At 45.3% G+C, this 18,993-nt stretch overlaps 1 protein-coding gene across 6 annotated transcripts in view; it reads left to right on the top strand.

Annotated features, from left to right (window-relative positions):
- The window catches only part of LOC144817774 (CD209 antigen-like protein C), a 794,201-nt gene that overhangs the window by 196,613 nt on the left and 578,595 nt on the right, over positions 1-18,993 (top strand). For all 6 annotated transcript variants that reach the window (XM_078674574.1, XM_078674576.1, XM_078674579.1 and 3 more), the window contains one exon: positions 419-511. In XM_078674574.1, coding sequence (XP_078530700.1) covers positions 419-511 — 93 coding nt within the window. The remainder of the gene's footprint in view (positions 1-418; positions 512-18,993) is intronic.

The following is an 18,993-nucleotide window of genomic DNA, read 5'->3' as shown; positions in this document are numbered from 1 at the left end:
AATGCAGTGTAATGCATCTTGTTGGAACCTTCATAGATTGTGCAGAATCGAAGCCCTCCACCTTTCAGAGATGCAGGTGGTGAGAGAGGGTTAAGGGGCGCCTAAACTAACATTTGACAGCCTCTTGCTCAGTTATTTTGTCATTTATTTGTCAATTTTAACTTGAACTAATGCCAAACGGTGATTGAATGGTATTACTAGAGTGAATTGGTATTAGGTTAAGTCAAAAATCCAGAATAGATAAAAGTAAATTGTTCTTGATTTGCCTATTGTGATTGCAATAGAAGACAAGCTCTTTATATTGCACCAACTCAAACATCTTTCCACAGCTGTCCTTTATACATTTATCTATAAGCTCTTCTCTTTCAGTGAGTTTGCTACCAACATTTACAACCACTAAATTGCTTTAATTTCCCAGAAAACAACCGCAAGAGTAGAAGAATGATCGTGATGGCTTCCATGGTGCTGATTATCACTCTACTGATCTCCATGGTCACGGTGTCCACAATCTGTGAGTAACCATGTATCTTTTTAATAAAAATTTACTACAAGTACGAAAATGCAAAACGCTTCCAGTTGTTATTGCAACCCAGAAAACCCACAATCAATTTTTTTTCTCGAGTTTAGAGGCAAAAGATCAGACAAAAATCACAAAATGTTGAACATAGTTCTTTCCTCATTCTGATAAACTTCCAAAGGCATTCGTCCACTCCTCAATATCGCATTACACTCTAATGTTTTATTATGTTAATGGTAATGTTCCACCCGATCTGATTAAAGCTATACAGCAAAGAGAGACCATTTTTCATTTGAACGAACATTCACAGGAGCCCCTGGTGGTACATCAAGAGCAACCATTAATCAGGAAACACTTCTTTAACTTTCAGCTACCTTCCTCATCTTGTGATGTCTCACTCTCACAGAAATTCCTGTTCATGAGCTGATTATCCTGGGAACATTTATAATCCAAATAAGTAGCACCTCATCGATTACCTGCTGCAGTGTTCTCAGGAACTACAGTCCAGATAGACATTGATTCTCAAATATCTCCAAACTGGACCTCATGATTCAAGATCTTACTTTTTTCTTTGTGTATAGTCCACTTTGTAATTGTCTCCTCAAGACAGATTGCAGCTGTGCATGATGATCTTTCTCTCTAGGACCATTTGCAATATTCCCTTTCTTTTTTTCCTTTGTGTGCACAAATAAAGGGTCTCTATGCACTGCATCTATGTGCCCTGAAGATATGCATCAACTCGCCATGCGAGCGAGTGAAGTGCGCAAGCTTCCAAATTCCAGTGGTGTGTGTTGCGGCAAATAAGGCAGGTGAAAAACAGTAAAGATCAATGAAAGTGGTTGGATTCTTTTCATGCAAATGAAGGTTTGAAATCAGTTGGATCCTTTAAATCACTTTCAGTAGGTCTGAATGCCAAACATACACCGCGCTAGGACATCATTCGGGCCAACATATGTCATTGTCTACATTGCTGCCCTGAGGCGATGTGTTCTTTGTAAATGTTTATGACATCCTACCCGACCCCACCCCTCGACAGGATGCATACTCCTCTTTGTCCTGGAGTTGGGGAGAAGGTGTTTGCCAGTACCTGATCAGTTCTGGGCACCAGAAAACTCCTGAATGAGGAGGTGCTCGTTTCTGTGTTTCATGTCACTAGCAATGCCATGCACATATTGGATAGGCACAAGATGGATTCTCTAGACCCTCCCAGGTCAATCCAAGGATCAAGCTGTGGGCATGGCTATGAGGGAGACGAAGGGCATACAATTCTTCCTAGCCAGGATCACCAGCTTGAACCATTTTTTCAGATGGTGTGAGGAAAGGAGACAGAAAGAGGACTGGAGGATTTTTTCTGGTCCTATCACCCTCCGCCCCAATAATCATGCCACCACACCAACAGAAGAAACAAACCCAAGGTGGTGATTGGGGAGGGTTAGAATAGGAATGTTCCTACTCCCTCTACTTCAAGTCCCTATTTCCTCATTCGGTTTCATCTCACAGTGATTCTCTGTCCAAGGGAAGAATCAGGAAAGGAAGCTGTGTGTGTCTGTGCCCCAGCAAGGGGGCAGAGACTTTTTGGATTTTCTCTAGCCTCAGAAAAAAAACAAAGCGTCTCACTCCCTTTTAGTTCATTGGCATATACTTTTGCTTCCCAGCAATAATGGAAATAGTGCCTCGCTTCATGCTGGGGCATAACCACAGATATGTGTTGGTTAATGAAGAGACAGGCACTGTTTGCATTTTTCAGTCTATAAAAAAAATCTAAACAGCTCCTGGTTCCTTACTGGGACGCAGACACACACACACACACACACATCTATATCAGAGTGAGGATTCTGGGAACAGTTTGTATTTTTTTATAGCCTCAGTAAAAAATCAAAACCATTCCTGGCTTCTCTCTGGGGTGAAGTTTCCATTCCAGTGAGGCGCTTGGGAAATGTTTGGATATTTTCTTAGCCTCTCGCGAATAATTCAAACAGCAGCTGGCTCTTTTGTTCAGCACACACACATGTCTGTTCCCCAGCAAGGAGCCAGGATACTGTTTGAATTACTTTCTTCTTCTCAGAAAAAATTAAAACCGCACCTGGCTCCTTCCAGAGCCTATGGATAAACACCAAATCCAGCCAGTTTCTGGCTCCTTACAGGCAAAAGACAATTGATGGACGGAATGCAGAAAAAATCAAAACATTCACCCCCAGTCAAGAGAGCTGGGTTAAATCCATCATTCTTTTGCTCACCATACCACCCCAGTTTAGACCTGGCCACATGCAAATCAGTCTTGACACTGTGCCTCATGGGAACAGTCCAGCCCAAACTGCCAAGCCAGGTACTCCCTGGACCGGAAACACGCATCCTAGGATTATTTTCGGGGTTTCATCCCCCTTAAGCCATGATAGCTTGATTCCAGTGGCACAGTGAGCACTGGACCCAGGTCTGGGCATACCTGGCGCACTTAGGGCGAGAACGCTAAAGACACACAATTGATGGCGAATGCAGAACAAATCAAAACATTCACCCCCAGTTAAGAGATCTGGGTTAAATCCATCATTCTTTTAGTCACCATGCCACCTCAGTTTAGACCTGGCCATATGCAGATCAGTTTTCACCCTGTGCCTCATGGGAACAGTCCAGCCCAAACTGCCAGGCCAGGACCTCCCTGAAACGTAATTAAGCATCCTAGGACCGGAGGAATGGTGAGCAAAAAAACGATGGATTTAGGCCCAGATCTCTATACTGGGGTGAATGTATGACATTGTTCTGCATTCTGTCCATCAACTGTTGTTTTTTTTCATTTGTACCCCGAGTGGGACATGTATGCCCAGACGTGGGTCCTGTGCTCTCCATGCCACTGGAATCAAGCTTTCCTGGCTGAAGAGGGCTGAAACCCCGAAACTGGTCGGGCTCGACTGTTCCCATGAGGCACAGGGTCAAGACCGATTTGCATATGACTGGGTTCAAACTGGAATGGCATGGTGTGCAAAAAAACGATGGATTTAGGCCCAGATCTCTGTACTGGGGTGAATGTATGACATTGTTCTGCATTCTGTCCATCAACTGTGGTTTTGTATTTGTCCCCCCTAGTGGGACGGGTATGCCTAGACATGGGTCCCGTGCTCTCCCTGCCACTGGAATTAAGCTATTCTGGCTGAAGAGGGGTGAAACCCCGAAAACGGTCCTAGGATGCTTGTTTCCAGTCCAGGGAGGACCTAGCTTGGCAGTACGGGCTGTACTGTTCCCATGAGGCACAGGGTCAGGACTGATTTGCATATGGCTGGGTTCAAACTGGAATGGCATGGTGAGGAAGAAAATAATGGATTTAGGCCCAGATCTCTGTACTGGGTTTAATGGTTGACATTGTTCTGTATTCTGTCCATCAACTGTTGTTTTTGCATTTGTCACCCCAAATGGGACCGATATGATCAGATGTGAGTCCTGTGCTCTCCATGCCACTGGAATCAAACTATCCTGAATGAAGAGGGGTGAAACCCCGAAACCAGTCCTAGGATGATTGTTTCCAGTCTAGGGAGGACCTGGCTTGGCAGTTCAGGCTGGACTGTTTACATGGGCACAGGGTCAAGACTGATTTGCATATGGCTGGGTTCGAACTGGAATGGCATGGTGAGCAAAAAAACGATGGATTTAGGCCCAGATCTCTGTACTGGGGTGAATGTATGACATTGTTCTGCATTCTGTCCATCAACTGCTGTTTTTGCATTTTTCACCCCCAGTTGGACTGGTTTGCCCAGACGTGGGTCCTGTGCTCTCCATGCAACTGGAATCAAGCTATCCTGGCTTAAGATGGGTGAAACCCCGAAACCGGTCCTATGATGCTTGTTTCCAACCCAGGGAGGGCCTGACTTGGCAGTTCGGGCTTGACTGTTCCCATGAGGCACAGGGTCAGGACTGATTTGCATATGGCTGGGTTCAAACTGGAATGGCATGGTGAGGAAGAAAATAATGGATTTAGGCCCAGATCTCTGTACTGGGTTTAATGGTTGACATTGTTCTGTATTCTGTCCATCAACTGTTGTTTTTGCATTTGTCACCCCAAGTGGGACCGATATGATCAGATGTGAGTCCTGTGCTCTCCATGCCACTGGAATCAAACTATCCTGAATGAAGAGGGGTGAAACCCCGAAACCAGTCCTAGGATGATTGTTTCCAGTCTAGGGAGGACCTGGCTTGGCAGTTCAGGCTGGACTGTTTACATGGGCACAGGGTCAAGACTGATTTGCATATGGCTGGGTTCGAACTGGAATGGCATGGTGAGCAAAAAAACGATGGATTTAGGCCCAGATCTCTGTACTGGGGTGAATGTATGACATTGTTCTGCATTCTGTCCATCAACTGCTGTTTTTGCATTTTTCACCCCCAGTTGGACTGGTTTGCCCAGACGTGGGTCCTGTGCTCTCCATGCAACTGGAATCCAGCTATCCTGGCTTAAGATGGGTGAAACCCCGAAACCGGTCCTATGATGCTTGTTTCCAGCCCAGGGAGGGCCTGACTTGGCAGTTCGGGCTTGACTGTTCCCATGAGGCACAGGGTCAGGACTGATTTGCATATGGCTGGGTTCAAACTGGAATGGCATGGTGAGGAAGAAAATAATGGATTTAGGCCCAGATCTCTGTACTGGGTTTAATGGTTGACATTGTTCTGTATTCTGTCCATCAACTGTTGTTTTTGCATTTGTCACCCCAAGTGGGACCGATATGATCAGATGTGAGTCCTGTGCTCTCCATGCCACTGGAATCAAACTATCCTGAATGAAGAGGGGTGAAACCCCGAAACCAGTCCTAGGATGATTGTTTCCAGTCTAGGGAGGACCTGGCTTGGCAGTTCAGGCTGGACTGTTTACATGGGCACAGGGTCAAGACTGATTTGCATATGGCTGGGTTCGAACTGGAATGGCATGGTGTGCACAAAAACGATGGATTTAGGCCCAGATCTCTGTAATGGGGTGAATGTATAACATTGTTCTGCATTCTTTCCATCAACTGTTGTTTTTGCATTTGTCACCCCGATTTGGACGGGTATGCCCAGATGTGGGTCCTGAGCTCTCCATGCCACTGGAATCAAGCTATCCTGGCTTAAGAGGGGTGAAACCTGAAATTGGTCCTAGGATGCTTGTTTCCAGTCCAGGGAGGACCTGGCTTGGCAGTTCGGGCTGGACTGCTTCCATGACGCAAAGGGTCAAGACTGATTTGCATATGGCTGGGTTCAAACTGGAATGGCATGGTGAGCAAAAAAATTATGGATTTAGGCCCAGATCTCTGTACTGGGGTGAATGTATGACATTGTTCTGCATTCTGACCATCAACTGTGGTTTTGTATTTGTCACCCCCAGTGGGACGGGTATGCCTAGACATGGGTCCCGTGCTCTCCCTGCCACTGGAATTAAGCTATCCTGGCTGAAGAGGGGTGAAACCCCGAAAACGGTCCTAGGATGCTTGTTTCCAGTCCAGGGAGGACCTAGCTTGGCAGTATGGGCTGTACTGTTCCCATGAGGCACAGGGTCAGGACTGATTTGCACATGGCTGGGCTCAAACTGGAATGGCATGGTGAGGAAGAAAATGATGGATTTAGGCCCAGATCTCTGTACTGGGTTTAATGGATGACATTGTTCTGTATTCTGTCCATCAACTGTTGTTTTTGCATTTGTCACCCCAAGTGGGACCGATATGATCAGATGTGAGTCCTGTGCTCTCCATGCCACTGGAATCAAACTATCCTGAATGAAGAGGGGTGAAACCCCGAAACCAGTCCTAGGATGATTGTTTCCAGTCTAGGGAGGACCTGGCTTGGCAGTTCAGGCTGGACTGTTTACATGGGCACAGGGTCAAGACTGATTTGCATATGGCTAGGTTCAAACTGGAATGGCATGGTGCGGAAAAAAATGATGGCTTTAGGCCCAGATCTCTGTACTGGGGAATATGTATTACAGTGTTCTGCATTCTGCCCATTAACTGTTGTTTTTCCATTTGGCTCCTCGTACGCAGGGGCACAAACACACAGGTCTGCACCCCTGTCAGGAGCTAGAACGTTATTTGGATTTCTTAGTTACAGAATATTCCAAATCACACATGGTCACTGACAAATGCACAGTCACAAACACACATGCTGGATGCAGTATAGATGTTTCCTAGCCTCAAAACATGACCAAATCATACCTGAGATTGTCCTACACCTACCAAACACAACTTTATAAGCACCACTCACCTGGTTGAGGCCTGGGTGGTGTGGTTTGCAAAACTCCCACCAATCCTTCTTATCTAGAATTCCCTGCACAAATCAAACATTGAATACAGAAGCATGTCCTCACATTTATTCCACTCACAGAAAGTTCTGAAATGTGTGGGGAAAAACACAATTCCCAACACCTACGACCCCTAGTGTTCCTACTCATCAAACAGTACCTCACATGTGTGGTTGGGCCTATCATAACTGTCAGAAAAAGGCTAGATATGTGTCTGTGTGAAGTCAATATAGCGTTATTGTAGGTTACACATGGTCAGAGTTGTAGACTGTTCCTATCCCATGCAATAGGCCCACCCACACATGTCATAGTTATTAAGGATTGGAAGTGTGTGGCAAAATTAGAGGTGCCATTTGCCATTTTGTGTGAAGTTCTGGAACCCATACTCGAATAACATATTGGTATTTATGCAAGACACTTTGCAATAGATTTCCTAATGCATCTGAAAGGTCTGGAGTTGGTGGGTTCCAGTGGGTGCTAGGCAACCCTGCGCCCAAATCCTTCAGACATCCTCAACAGTACTACTCCTTCAAAACAATTCCTGCTGTCTAGAGTGTGGATCCCTGCTCAAACTATGGAAACCCCATTCATGTCTACCTCCACACTACGAACGTGCAAGTATGGAATGAACATATCTAATATCATTGACTAATGTGCTTTAGTTTATAATATGCGAATATCAGACAATAGTCATAGTCATTTTGTTGATTTATACCCTGTTGTTGGCATCAAGCTTTACTTTATTCTGTACTGCTAAAATGTGTTTGCCCCATCTCTTGGGCTGCTGGGCTAGGGCTTTTCAAAGCTTAAGAAACAATAAATGCTCCTGATGTAGGTCCAGAAATAATTCTACAAGCGAAAGGTTAATGCAGGTGGCATCATAGCTGGTTCATTACATTAAAATGCAGGAAAAAATGTAAAACCTTGAGACACACACATAACCAACAGAACACTCATTATCAAAGAGTCTTTATTCGGCAAAATATGGCACCAGAGAGCTAAATACGCAGTACACTTAAAATTAATCATAAAACAAGAATTAAAAGCCACATCATCGTCCACTGCATTTATTACGTGACATTAAAAATAACACATTAGCCCTAATTTCGTACAAGCAAAACACTGGGCAGTATATTCCCAGCAGCCTATAAATCAGACTATTAACAGCCTAATTATATAGAGCAAAGTGCATATAAAATATAATACAACATAGTCAAAAACAATAAATATGTAAAAGGAGGGAGCTGTTAGGGCAGTAAAACAAATAATAATATCCTTCAATTGTTTTTAATCAATAAAGCAATGATGATACCCAAACTGAAGTTTTACCAGCATGACTATCAAGATCAAAAGGACCCTTAGGGTATATTAGTCTATTCTTGCCTAACCAGTCACACAATACAATTAAATATTTCAAGAATGTCATTCCAAAAATCATCGATCTTCCTAACCAATACCTTAATTTATCAAATGAATCGCAAGTTTCTACAAGAACCCAGTCAGTCTTGATTTTCGATATATATGTTCATTAAAATTAAATTTGACTTTCAATCCTAATGCTTTGAACGGCTTCAAAAATATGCAGTAAGTCAAGGCAGTGCAAACCGCTGCATGTTTTTACTCTGTGCAAGAGAGGCGTTCCGTGAGTGTTACAGTGGGTGTTCCCACACAACTCCCGTGGTTTTTGTCGCATTCCCAGATTCACCACAACTGGTAAACCTGGGAATGTGCCAAAAATATACACCTCCCCAGGAGAGGTGTAAGAGGGAAAAATATCTTCATTTCTCCTTGTTACTTCCTCTTTCTATATATACTGCAGAAGAGGAAAACCCTCAGAGATTGTTTTTACTTTCTGCACATAAAAAAATCCTGCCTACAACACATGCACCCTTGCGCTAGGCTGCAGAAACGTGAGGGAGGACAGTAATGCACCATGGCCAACATGCATCAAGGGTTTTTGCATTCGCAAACGGTGCGAATTGCAAAAATCGTCCGTTTGCGAATGCAAATCCCTTTTTTGGGATGCATTAAGGTTTTGGCTTTTTTCGCAATTTAAGAAATCGCTTTTTATTTGTGATTTCTTAAATTGCGATAGCATTTAAGAAATCGCAATTTTGCGATTTCTTAAATGCAATGCATGATTTTTTTTAATTGCGAAATCGCAAATTGGAAGTGGTAAATTACCATGAAGTTAACCTTCATGGTAATTTTCGAAAACTTTCAAAAATGCACAAAAGTGCATTTTTGAAAGTTTCATTTTAAACACACACATGGCATGTGTGTGTGAAAAAAGCACTTTAAGGTACATTTCAGGGGTGCAGGGGGGGGTCCTTAGGACCCCCCTGCACCCTTAAAATTGCATTCTCATTTTGCGATTCCTTTATTGCGAATCGCAAAATGAGAATGCCTTCACATTGTGTAAATGTAAAATGTAAATGTAGGTGTACTTATATAGCGCAAACCTGTCACCCAAAGGGCATCCTGGCGCTTGCTTAGGGAACCCGTCCTGGTATTCCCCTGTGAGAAACCCCAGCAGGGTGTCCACAAGGTGAAAGCCAGGCATCCCGCCGCGAGGGGCCGTAGTGGAGATTAAGCAAGCTATTGCCCAGAGTTGCAGAGTGTGACCCCGTGATTCGAGTAGGCACCGGAGCGAGAATTGTCGAGTCCGTGGAATTTTGAGCCCGAGACCCGCCGAGGCGGGGAATCGAACCCTGGTCCACGGTCGATCTCAGCTTCCGGGTCTGCCGCCTCTAACCACTGAGCCACGCTTCTCCTCTAGGCCCATAGGAATCAATGGAAAGGGATTCCTTAATTGCGATTAGCAAATTGCGAATCGCAATTAAGGAAAATTAAGGAATCGCAAAAAAAATTGCAATTTTTTTAATGCATAGCCGTTTGCGAATTCTTAATTGCGATTCCTTAATTTTCTCAATTAAGAATTCGCAAACGGGAACATTGATGCATGTGGCATGATGCATATGCCTTAAATACTGTGCATTTCTGCCCTTTCCCACCGAAGCAGCACAGCAGGCTGCAATTCGCCACTATCCCATAAATATACCCTCAAAAGTTTAGTTTCTACTTTGACTTACATGTTATATTAGCAATAGTAAGTGATAACAAATCTACATTGGTCCTTTTCTTACCCTCTTCCATAATACTAAATCCCGCTGCTTTCATATCAAAGAACAGTGACAGATGCTTTGACCTATTCAGTGGGACAAATGTTCTTGCCTTTTTCCCTTCGTGGCTGATATAAAAAATTAGGGACAAGTTCTCCCTTCCTTTAGCGCTTGTTTGGAAACTTGCACTAGACTTGCAGTATTGATACTAAAAGGACTGGTTCCATTCGTTCTAGATATTTTCTGGAGACACTCCAATGGTTCTTCATCGCAGCATGAAAGCGTAAAGGGGCAAAAAGTCGTTTTGGACAATTAGTCAATTAGCCAATAATTCGCTTTGTTGCATAATAACCCACGGACAACTACAAAAGGTTAGTTAGTTTATTGCAAATCTAAAAATAACTGGACATAGAGACACCTCAAAACAAGGGTATAGAAATACAAAGGAATTAGCATGAAGCCACATCTATGCATCCTATTTAGAACGTGCAGCATGAACAATAACTATTATTTCACGAAGTAGGATACAGAAAATTAGAAAGCATGATTCCAACTTTGGCTGCATCGAGGGTTGTGAGTGAAAAGCATCAAATCTATCCCTACTCTAGCACTAAGATAGAAAGAAAAGTTGTCAGTATGTAGAGTCTTCCTCACCATCAATGGGTCAAGTAACATAAAGCCACCATCATAAAGAAAGAGCTTGTTCTAGGATGCTCTCTCTCCAAAGACAGTCCCTACTTCCAACAATCAGTTATCCACAGGTAGAATTCCCATAGTGCACCTCGCACATGCCATCCACTCTGGGTACAGTCCCGAGCGTACTTTTCCACGGTGTTGACCATGTACAACCTTTGCAACATTTCATCCTTTGCTCCCATGCCTTCTCCTGTGTGAAGCCCAAATGTCTGTTGTGAGAAGTTGGCCTGGCATATGCTGTCCACTATTCTAGTGGGCACCTTGCACCAGTCCAAACAAAACTTATTGATGGTAGGTTTAAAGACAACCTATATAGAAAGCTATACTAGTGGTATCTGTGGAGAGCAGCCTTCAGGCTAAGTTGAAGGAACGTAAAGCAGCTTGTTTTACCAGTCTATAATCCCATGAATGACCAAATGAAAGGAGAACCACACCAGGTATATATATAAAATATATGTATTTATTCTAAACACATCCCTCTAGTCTCTTTATGAGGCTAGAGGCAAAAGTACATACAGTAAACTTATTTAGCACACAGTAAATTAGCACATTATCGGGCACATGCATCAATATTGCATTTTGCGATTCCCTAATTGCGAAAAATAAGGAATCGCAATTAAGGAATTGCAAAATGCAATGCATCAAAAAATCGCTAAAAAAATAGCGATTCCCTAAAATTCCTTAATTGCGATTCTCTAATTGAGAATCGCAATTAAGGAATACCACCCCATTCATTCCTAGGGGCCTTGAGGCCCATAGGAATGAATGGGAATGACATTCTTAATTTGCGATTCACCATTAGAAATTCGCAAATTAGGAATGCAATTTCAAGGATGCAGGGGTGTCCAAAGGACACCCTGTTGCACCCCTGAAATCTGCCCATAAGTAAATTTTGCACACACACATGCCCCAAGGGAGTGTGTGTGTGTGAAATGAAACTTTGAAAAATGCACTTTAGTGCATTTTTCAAAGTTTTCGCAAATTACCATGAAGGTCAACTTCATGGTAATTTGCACTCCTTATTTGCGAATTCGCAATTTTTTTAATTTTGATGCATTGCATTTAAGGAATCTCAATTTGAGATTCCTTAAATGCAATCGCAATTTAAGAAATCGCAATTTTGCAATTTCTTAAATTGCGAAATTGACAAAAATGTTAATGCATCCCAAAAATGGGAATTGCATTCGCAAACGGCCGAATTTTGCGATTCGCACCGTTTGCGAATGCAATTTCCTTTGATGCATGTGCCCGTATATGTTGAGCCCCAGATGCGTACCAAACCATATATTAAGTAAGTGGTATTAGAACCACGACTGACATAGATACAAGGCCTAGAGCCTTTAAACCTGCTGGGGCCACCAGGAACCACCCAAGGTAGTGACACAGGGGACCCACGGGGGGACGCGTGAAGTGTCTGAACACAGCCGCAAATCACCATTAACTTCTATGCGGTTGAAATTTTAAAGAAGGAGGACACATAGAAGAGGACTTAGAGCAACCCCCTTTAGAACTAGGAGGTTCTAGAGTCAACACCCATGGGAGCACCGGAGTACTCGAGTTACCTCACCCAGGGAAGCCGGGTGCATAGGTGTCTTTTCCTGTCGGGTTTCGTCGTCGTTTTCAATGGAGAGCTGCTGCAAAGTGCTGCTGGCGTTCAGGTGGAAAGTGTACGGGTGGATCCAAACCTGGATCCCAGATGTGAAGAACCTGAAAGCAGAGAGGACGGAGTCTGGGTCACTAGCCAGTGACCAAAAAGGCGCTGAGAAGATGTCCACCGATGTTGGGTGCTTGCAGGTGAAGAAGGTGAAGCTTGACTCTTCAGCCACGAAGCCCAGGAGGTGTCGATGACGCCCAGGTGCTGGATTCGAGCTGTCCCACAAAGGGTGTCGAGTGCTGCGGCATCGGATTCCGGATGGGACCCAACAAGCCTTGGCAACAGCAACCCATGCAGAAAGCAAAGATTGGCTTTGGTGCAGACCAGCAAGGTCTGAGGGACTCACCCTTTGGAGTGGAGTCAGGGCACATCTGGAGCAACCAAAAAAGCCCAAATGAAAGAAGAGTTACCTTTGTGGGGACCCACCAGTCGACGGACGAGGGATCGCGAAGGAGCCTCAAGCAGAAATGCTAGAAGCGGGCCCACGGAACACTCGTGGAGTTAGGCCCACAATCTTCGGTGCAGATGGTGCTCAGGGCTTGGACTACAAGTAGCCCAATGCCAAACATTGGAAAAGCTGGGAAGTTGATGCACTAGCAAATGTGCACGGTGTCCAGGAGTTCCGGTTCCACGTCACTCGTGAGAGCTGCGGGTCTCAGCTTTGCTGGGATCTCGTGTCGGCCTCTGAGAAGTCTGGAAGTCTATGTCCTGAGTCACAGATACTTTAGGATCCAGCGGGAGCCTTGGAAATGCAGACCGACAAGATGCTTCTTGGTGCCTATTTGAACAGAGGAGTCACTCCTTTACCCCAAGGGAGATTCTTCCATCTTCTAGTCGAAATAGAATGTCGAAGTTCCAAGATAGATGTTGCAGAGTTTTGTCCAGGTGTAACCTGAAGTTCTGAGGACTGGGGTCTTATACTTATACTAAGATAGGGGGTTGGACATACTCTGGGGACCCACCTACGGGAGGGTCTGGGGAGAGGGCTGGTTACACTCCTTTCCCTTTGTCCAGTTTCACGCCAGAGCAGGGATTGAGTCCCCCTGCAAATGGTTTGAACTGAGATATACACAGGGACACCAAGTGTGCCCCGAGCACTGTCTGAAAAGCATTCACTAAATGCACTTACCCAGCCCTGATACACTAAAGACTGTCTGGGGAGGTGGTTACACCACCCAGTGACAGGAAACCTATTGTCCAGGCCTCCCCTTCTAGAGTTTCATCCAGCAGCAGGAGGTCAGACCCGTGTCTGTGGCTGCAGCATCCATTTTGTGATGGTGGGGCTCTTCTAAACTATTACCGGTCAGACCAGTGTGTACATGTCTCTCCCTCTAGAAGGGTAGAATTCTACCCCCACTGCCAGGACTGGTGGAGGAGGTAGGATTCCAAAGTGTTTGACACCAAACACGACATGTTTCTATGCAGCCATTCCAAAGGTAGCATTTACCGCGAGGTTATAATGCACTTAAGAGTATATGGTCTGGCTGCATCACAGAACAGCCTCAGAGAATAGATTCCAAAAGCTGCAGAGGGGCCCTGCTCATGCATGGGCACCCTCTCACACAAAACAAAGCACTCTGCCTCCAGGATTGATAAGGCCTTCCATAGGAGTGACTGATATGTTTATAGGTGTCAGTGATTAATAGGTAGCCTATATCTTAGTAAGGGGTGCATGAACCACCTTCCCCAGGCTTCAGTAGCAGACCTGTGGTGTCATCTTGGAAGGCTTCCCAGGGGTGGCATAAAACATGCTTCAGCCCTTGATAGGCCTCTGTGGTACCTATGCCCTTAGCACCTAAGGTACCTTATACTAGGGACTCACAAGGGTAGCCCAGTAACCAATCTGGAGTGTACCTAAAGTAAATGCAATCAATTTAGAGAGGAAGCAGCTAGGTTGGGGTCCTGGTTAGCAGGACCCCAGCCGGACTAACGCCGAGAAACAGTGAAACATCAGTAAAAAGTGGGGGTAACCATAGTAGCAGAGCCTACACAACCCCCCCACCCAAACACGGGGACATTAAACTAACCTTGACCAGTTGAGCCTTCATATTCTAAGTGGAAATATCTGGAGAGTCCATCAGCATTGGCATGGTTACTCCCAGGTCTATGTTCCACGGTATAGTCCATCCCCTGTAGGGAAATGGACCACCTCAAAGTTTGGGGTTTTCACCCTTCATCTGTTTTAGCCATAAGAGTGACTTATGGTCAGTCTGAAAAGTGAAGTGAGTGCCAAACAAGTATGGCATCAGCTTCTTCAGAGCCAAACTACAGCAAAGGCCTCCCTCTCAATAGCTGACCAACGTTTCTCTCCAGGGGTCAGCCTTCTGCTAATAAAAGCTACTGTCTGGTCCTGACCTTCATCATTTAATTGTGACAGCACAGCACCTACCCCCAACTCAGATGCATCTGGTCGGATAATGAATTCTCTGGAGTAGTTAGGACTTTGCAGAATTGGTGCAGTGCACATGGCCTGCTTCTGGTCATCAAATGCCTTTTGACAGCTGACTGCACACTGAACTTTCTTTGGCATTCTTTTAAAAGTTAAGTTATTCAGGGGTGTCACAATGGAGCCATATCCCTTGACAAATCTTCTGTAGTACCCAGTCTGGCCCGAGAAAGCTCTGACCTGAGTCTCGGTAGTTGGAGCAAACCAGTCCATGAAGGTTTGGATTTTGCTCTGCAATGGTTAAACCTGGCCTCCACCTACAAAGTGGCCCAGGTACACAACCTGACTCTGCCCTATCTGGCACTTAGAAGCCTTGATAGTTAGGCCTGCCTTTTGCAGGGCCTCCCAAACATTTCTCATGTGGACCAGATGATCCTTCCAGGTGGAGCTAAAGACAGCAATATCATCTAGATATGCTGCACTATAGTCTACCAGGCCCACTAGGGGTTTAGAATGCTGTCTTTGGCTTTCCATCATCAGCTAATCTGATCTGCCAGTAGCCAGCTGGAAGATCAAATGCACTCAGAAATTTGGCTGAGGCCAACATATCTATAAGCTCATCTACTCTTGGGATTGGATGGGCATCAGTCCTAGTGACTGCTTTTAGACCCTGTAGTCAACACAAAACCTCATCTATCTCTTACCAACCTGGGTGTGAGGTTTTGGTACCAAGACTACTGGACTAGCCCAAGGACTATCTGAGGGTTCAATAACTCCCAAACCCAACATTTTCTGGACTTCTGTCCCGATACAGTCCCTGACATGATCAGGTTGCCTGTAAATCTTATTTTTAACAGGCAGACTGTCCCCAGTGTCCACTTCATGAGTGCACCAGGTAGTCTGACTTGGAGTCAGGGAGAACATATGTCTCAACTGATTAAGAACTTGTCTACAATCAGTTTGCTGCTGGTCAGTGAGGCTGCCTGCCAAGCCTACACCATCTAATGACCCATCATCAGGGTTCTGTGAGAGCAGGGAGTGGATCACTCTCTTATTCCTGTCCCTCATCAGTAGCCATGAGCAACCCCATGTCTGCCCTGTCAACATATGGTTTCAGTCTGTTGACATGAAGCTCCCTATGAGTGCTCCTGGGAGTGCCACGATCTACCAAATAGGTAACCTCTCCCTTCTGTTCAACAATAGTGTGGGGTCCACTCCACTTGTCTTGGAGAGCTGCTGGGGCCACAGGCTCTAACACTCATACTTTCTGTCCTGGCTGGTAAACAGTCAGTAGAGCCTTTTGGTAATGCCAGGCTTTCTGTAATTCCTGACTAGCCTCAAGGTTTTTAGTTGCCTTTTTCATGTACTCAGCCATCCGGGATCGGAGACCAAGTACATAGTCCACTATGTCCTGTTTAGGGGGTTTGAGAAGTAACTCCCATCCCTCTTTCACCAGACACAATGGGCCTCTTACAGGATGCCAAAACAGAATTTCTAAAGGGCTGTAGCCAACCTCCTTCTGAGGAACCGCCCTGTATGCAAACAAAAGGCAGGGTAGTAGGATGTCCTATCTCCGCCTAAGCTTTTCTGGGAGAACCTTGATCATGCCCTTTAAGGTTTTGTTGAACTTTTCAACTAAACCATTGCATTGTGGGTGATAGGGTGTGGTGAATTTGTAGTTCACTCCCCACTCCTTCCACATTGCAGTCAAGTAATTAGACATAAAGTATGCACCTCTGTCAGCTACCACCTCCTTAGGGAAAACCACCCTTGAGAACACTCCCAAGAGGGCCCTTGCCACCACAGGTCAGTGATCAATAGGCTGAAACATGTTGACCACATAGTGACAGTGGTTTTAAATCCATACCACTGTGCTGTCCTTCTTTTAACCCTGTCAGGTAGAACACATTAATAAAGTTCTATCTTGTGATTCTACCTAGATAGTTTTAACTTCACCATTTACTCTTCATACAGCGCTGCATACCTCACTACACTCAACAGCTCTCATATGGGATTATCATCCTATTCCTTACCAACCAAAACATCTCTGAGCTCCTTCTTTAAATAACCCGGAAGTAGTAGCTCCCAGTGTTGACTAGGTTTTCAACATTGGTAAGGAGGACCCATATGATGAAGCATGTTACCTTCGGGTGAGTGAGGGTTCTTATCCTTAAGGGATGCCTCCCCCTAACCTTGTTTCACTTGTAGTTATTTTTTGAGAGAGATATTACTAATGCTTATTTACACATTTCCTTGACTATAGGTATACCTTGTGGTATTTAATATGTATTAGGGAACGTATACCTAGTGGTCCATAAACTATCCCTTCTGACCCCCAATCTACGGTAGTGTTATAGTCTCTAAATCATTGCCAAGCAAACATTCAACAGGGAGGTCTCACCACATCTTTCTGAAGGCCAGTTACCACTCCCCAGGAGAACTTAACAACTACCAGAGCATGATTGGTCCTGACATTGCTAGAATTGGTCACTTGGTAAAGTTCACCAAGTATGATCTGTCCAGGGTCCACAAGGTCTTGTGTCACCATTGTGACACTTACTCCTGTGTCCCTGTAGGCCAAAGCCTCTTTTCCATTGATTAAAAGCTGTTGTCTGTACTTGCCAATGTTACTGGGACTCACAGAGGAGGACATACCCATGCCTCCATAACAGACTAAGACAGCCTGAGTTGGAACTCGGACTAGGCCAGAGACCATCTCAGTACCCAGGGTTAACCCTACTACACCGTTCTGCTGAGTACGACCACTTGGAGCTGAACTAGGAGTAACAGTTGACTTGGGACCAATGGTGGCTGGAGTTGCATCTTTCCTGGTGCAATAACTAGTCCAATGGCTATTCTGTTTACAGACTTTACACCATGATTTCTTGTGGCCTTTGGTCAGCATCAGAGTCTGAATCCTGTGGGATTGGACCACTGGGATCTTCCTCATCTGCTGCTCCAAACCCACTGCCTACCATCTCAGGCTCTGAAGCCTTCTTCAGGTCATCTATCAGCAATACCTCTCTGAGGCATTGGGTGTTGGCACATTTGCCCACCTTCAATTGTCTCAATGTACACAGAGCCCTTAACTCAAAGAAAGGGAATGTGTCATACTTAGATGTCTGTAAATTACTGACACCTGGCAAGGACACACTAGGTCCTGGCACTGAAGACATAACTAGTGAGGTGTGGTGTATGCACTATCTACTCTAGTTGGGTACCTCCTAAACTCTCTTGAGTTGTAGAAAGAGTGTACTGAAGCCCTTCGCACACAACTCCAAGTTCAGTTGAATTTACTGTATTTAAGCTTGTATTATATGTACCTCTGGCACCTTTAGTGGTTTTCAATTGATCAATCACTTGAGATTATCTGGTAAAACAGTGGCAAGCTGGAATCCCACCACTGCCACCAATGTGAGAAGTTGGCCTGGCATATGCTGTCCACTATTCTAGTGGGCACCTTGCACCAGTGCAAACGACCCTTATTGATGGTAGGTTTAAAGACAACCTATATAGAAAGCTATCCTAGTGGTAGCTGTGGAGAGCAGCATTCAGTCTAAGTCTTGAAGGAATGTAAAGCATTTTTACCAGTATATAATACCATGAATGACCAAATGAAAGGAGAACCACACAAGGTATATATATAAAATATATGTTTTTTGGAGAGTCCTGCCAGCGGCAGAAGTGGGGAGTACAGAGGTGCCGCACGGTTCCTTCTGTGGATGTGTGTTGGACAGGCGCGCGCTGTGATCGTTTGGAGTGGCTTGATCTGAGGTGGCGCAGCCCTTGGCAGCAGCATGCGGTGGATGGTGGTGGTTTGAAGATGCCCGGCCATTTTGATCAGTTCCCTTTGCGCCTGGCCTGCTGTCCTGCTGTTTTGCAAGGGCGATACGCCTGCGGCCGGTTGACTCTGAGTCCCGCCACTTCTTCAAAATCTTGTAGAATACGTAATATAGGAGAGAGGTCTGCTGCAATATCGTGGACGTAAATGAGTACGTCATCGGCGTACAGTGACACAGCATAGGTGGAGTTTGCGATAGGGATTCCCCACTCCTCGCCCGCGACACGGAGGTGGACGACACCCAGCTGATCCTCTCCCTGACCAACGACCCCGCCACCGCCAGAGCCAACCTGCACGAAGGGATGAGAGATGTAGCCGAATGGATGACGACCAGCCGCCTGAAACTGAACTCGGACAAGACGGAGGTCCTCATCCTGGGCTCCTCGCCCTCCGCCTGGGACGACTCCTGGTGACCCCCCGCCCTGGGCACCGCACCCAAACCGACGGACCACGCACGCAACCTGGGCTTCATCCTGGACTCCTCCCTCTCCATGACCAGACAAGTAAACGCCGTCTCCTCGTCT

The sequence above is a fragment of the Lissotriton helveticus genome, chromosome 2_1 (assembly GCF_964261635.1).
Source record: "Lissotriton helveticus chromosome 2_1, aLisHel1.1, whole genome shotgun sequence".
In the NCBI taxonomy this organism is placed as follows: Eukaryota; Metazoa; Chordata; class Amphibia; order Caudata; family Salamandridae; genus Lissotriton; species Lissotriton helveticus.
The sequence above is the reverse complement of the archived record's forward strand: the minus strand, read 5'-3'. Positions and strand labels throughout refer to the sequence as shown.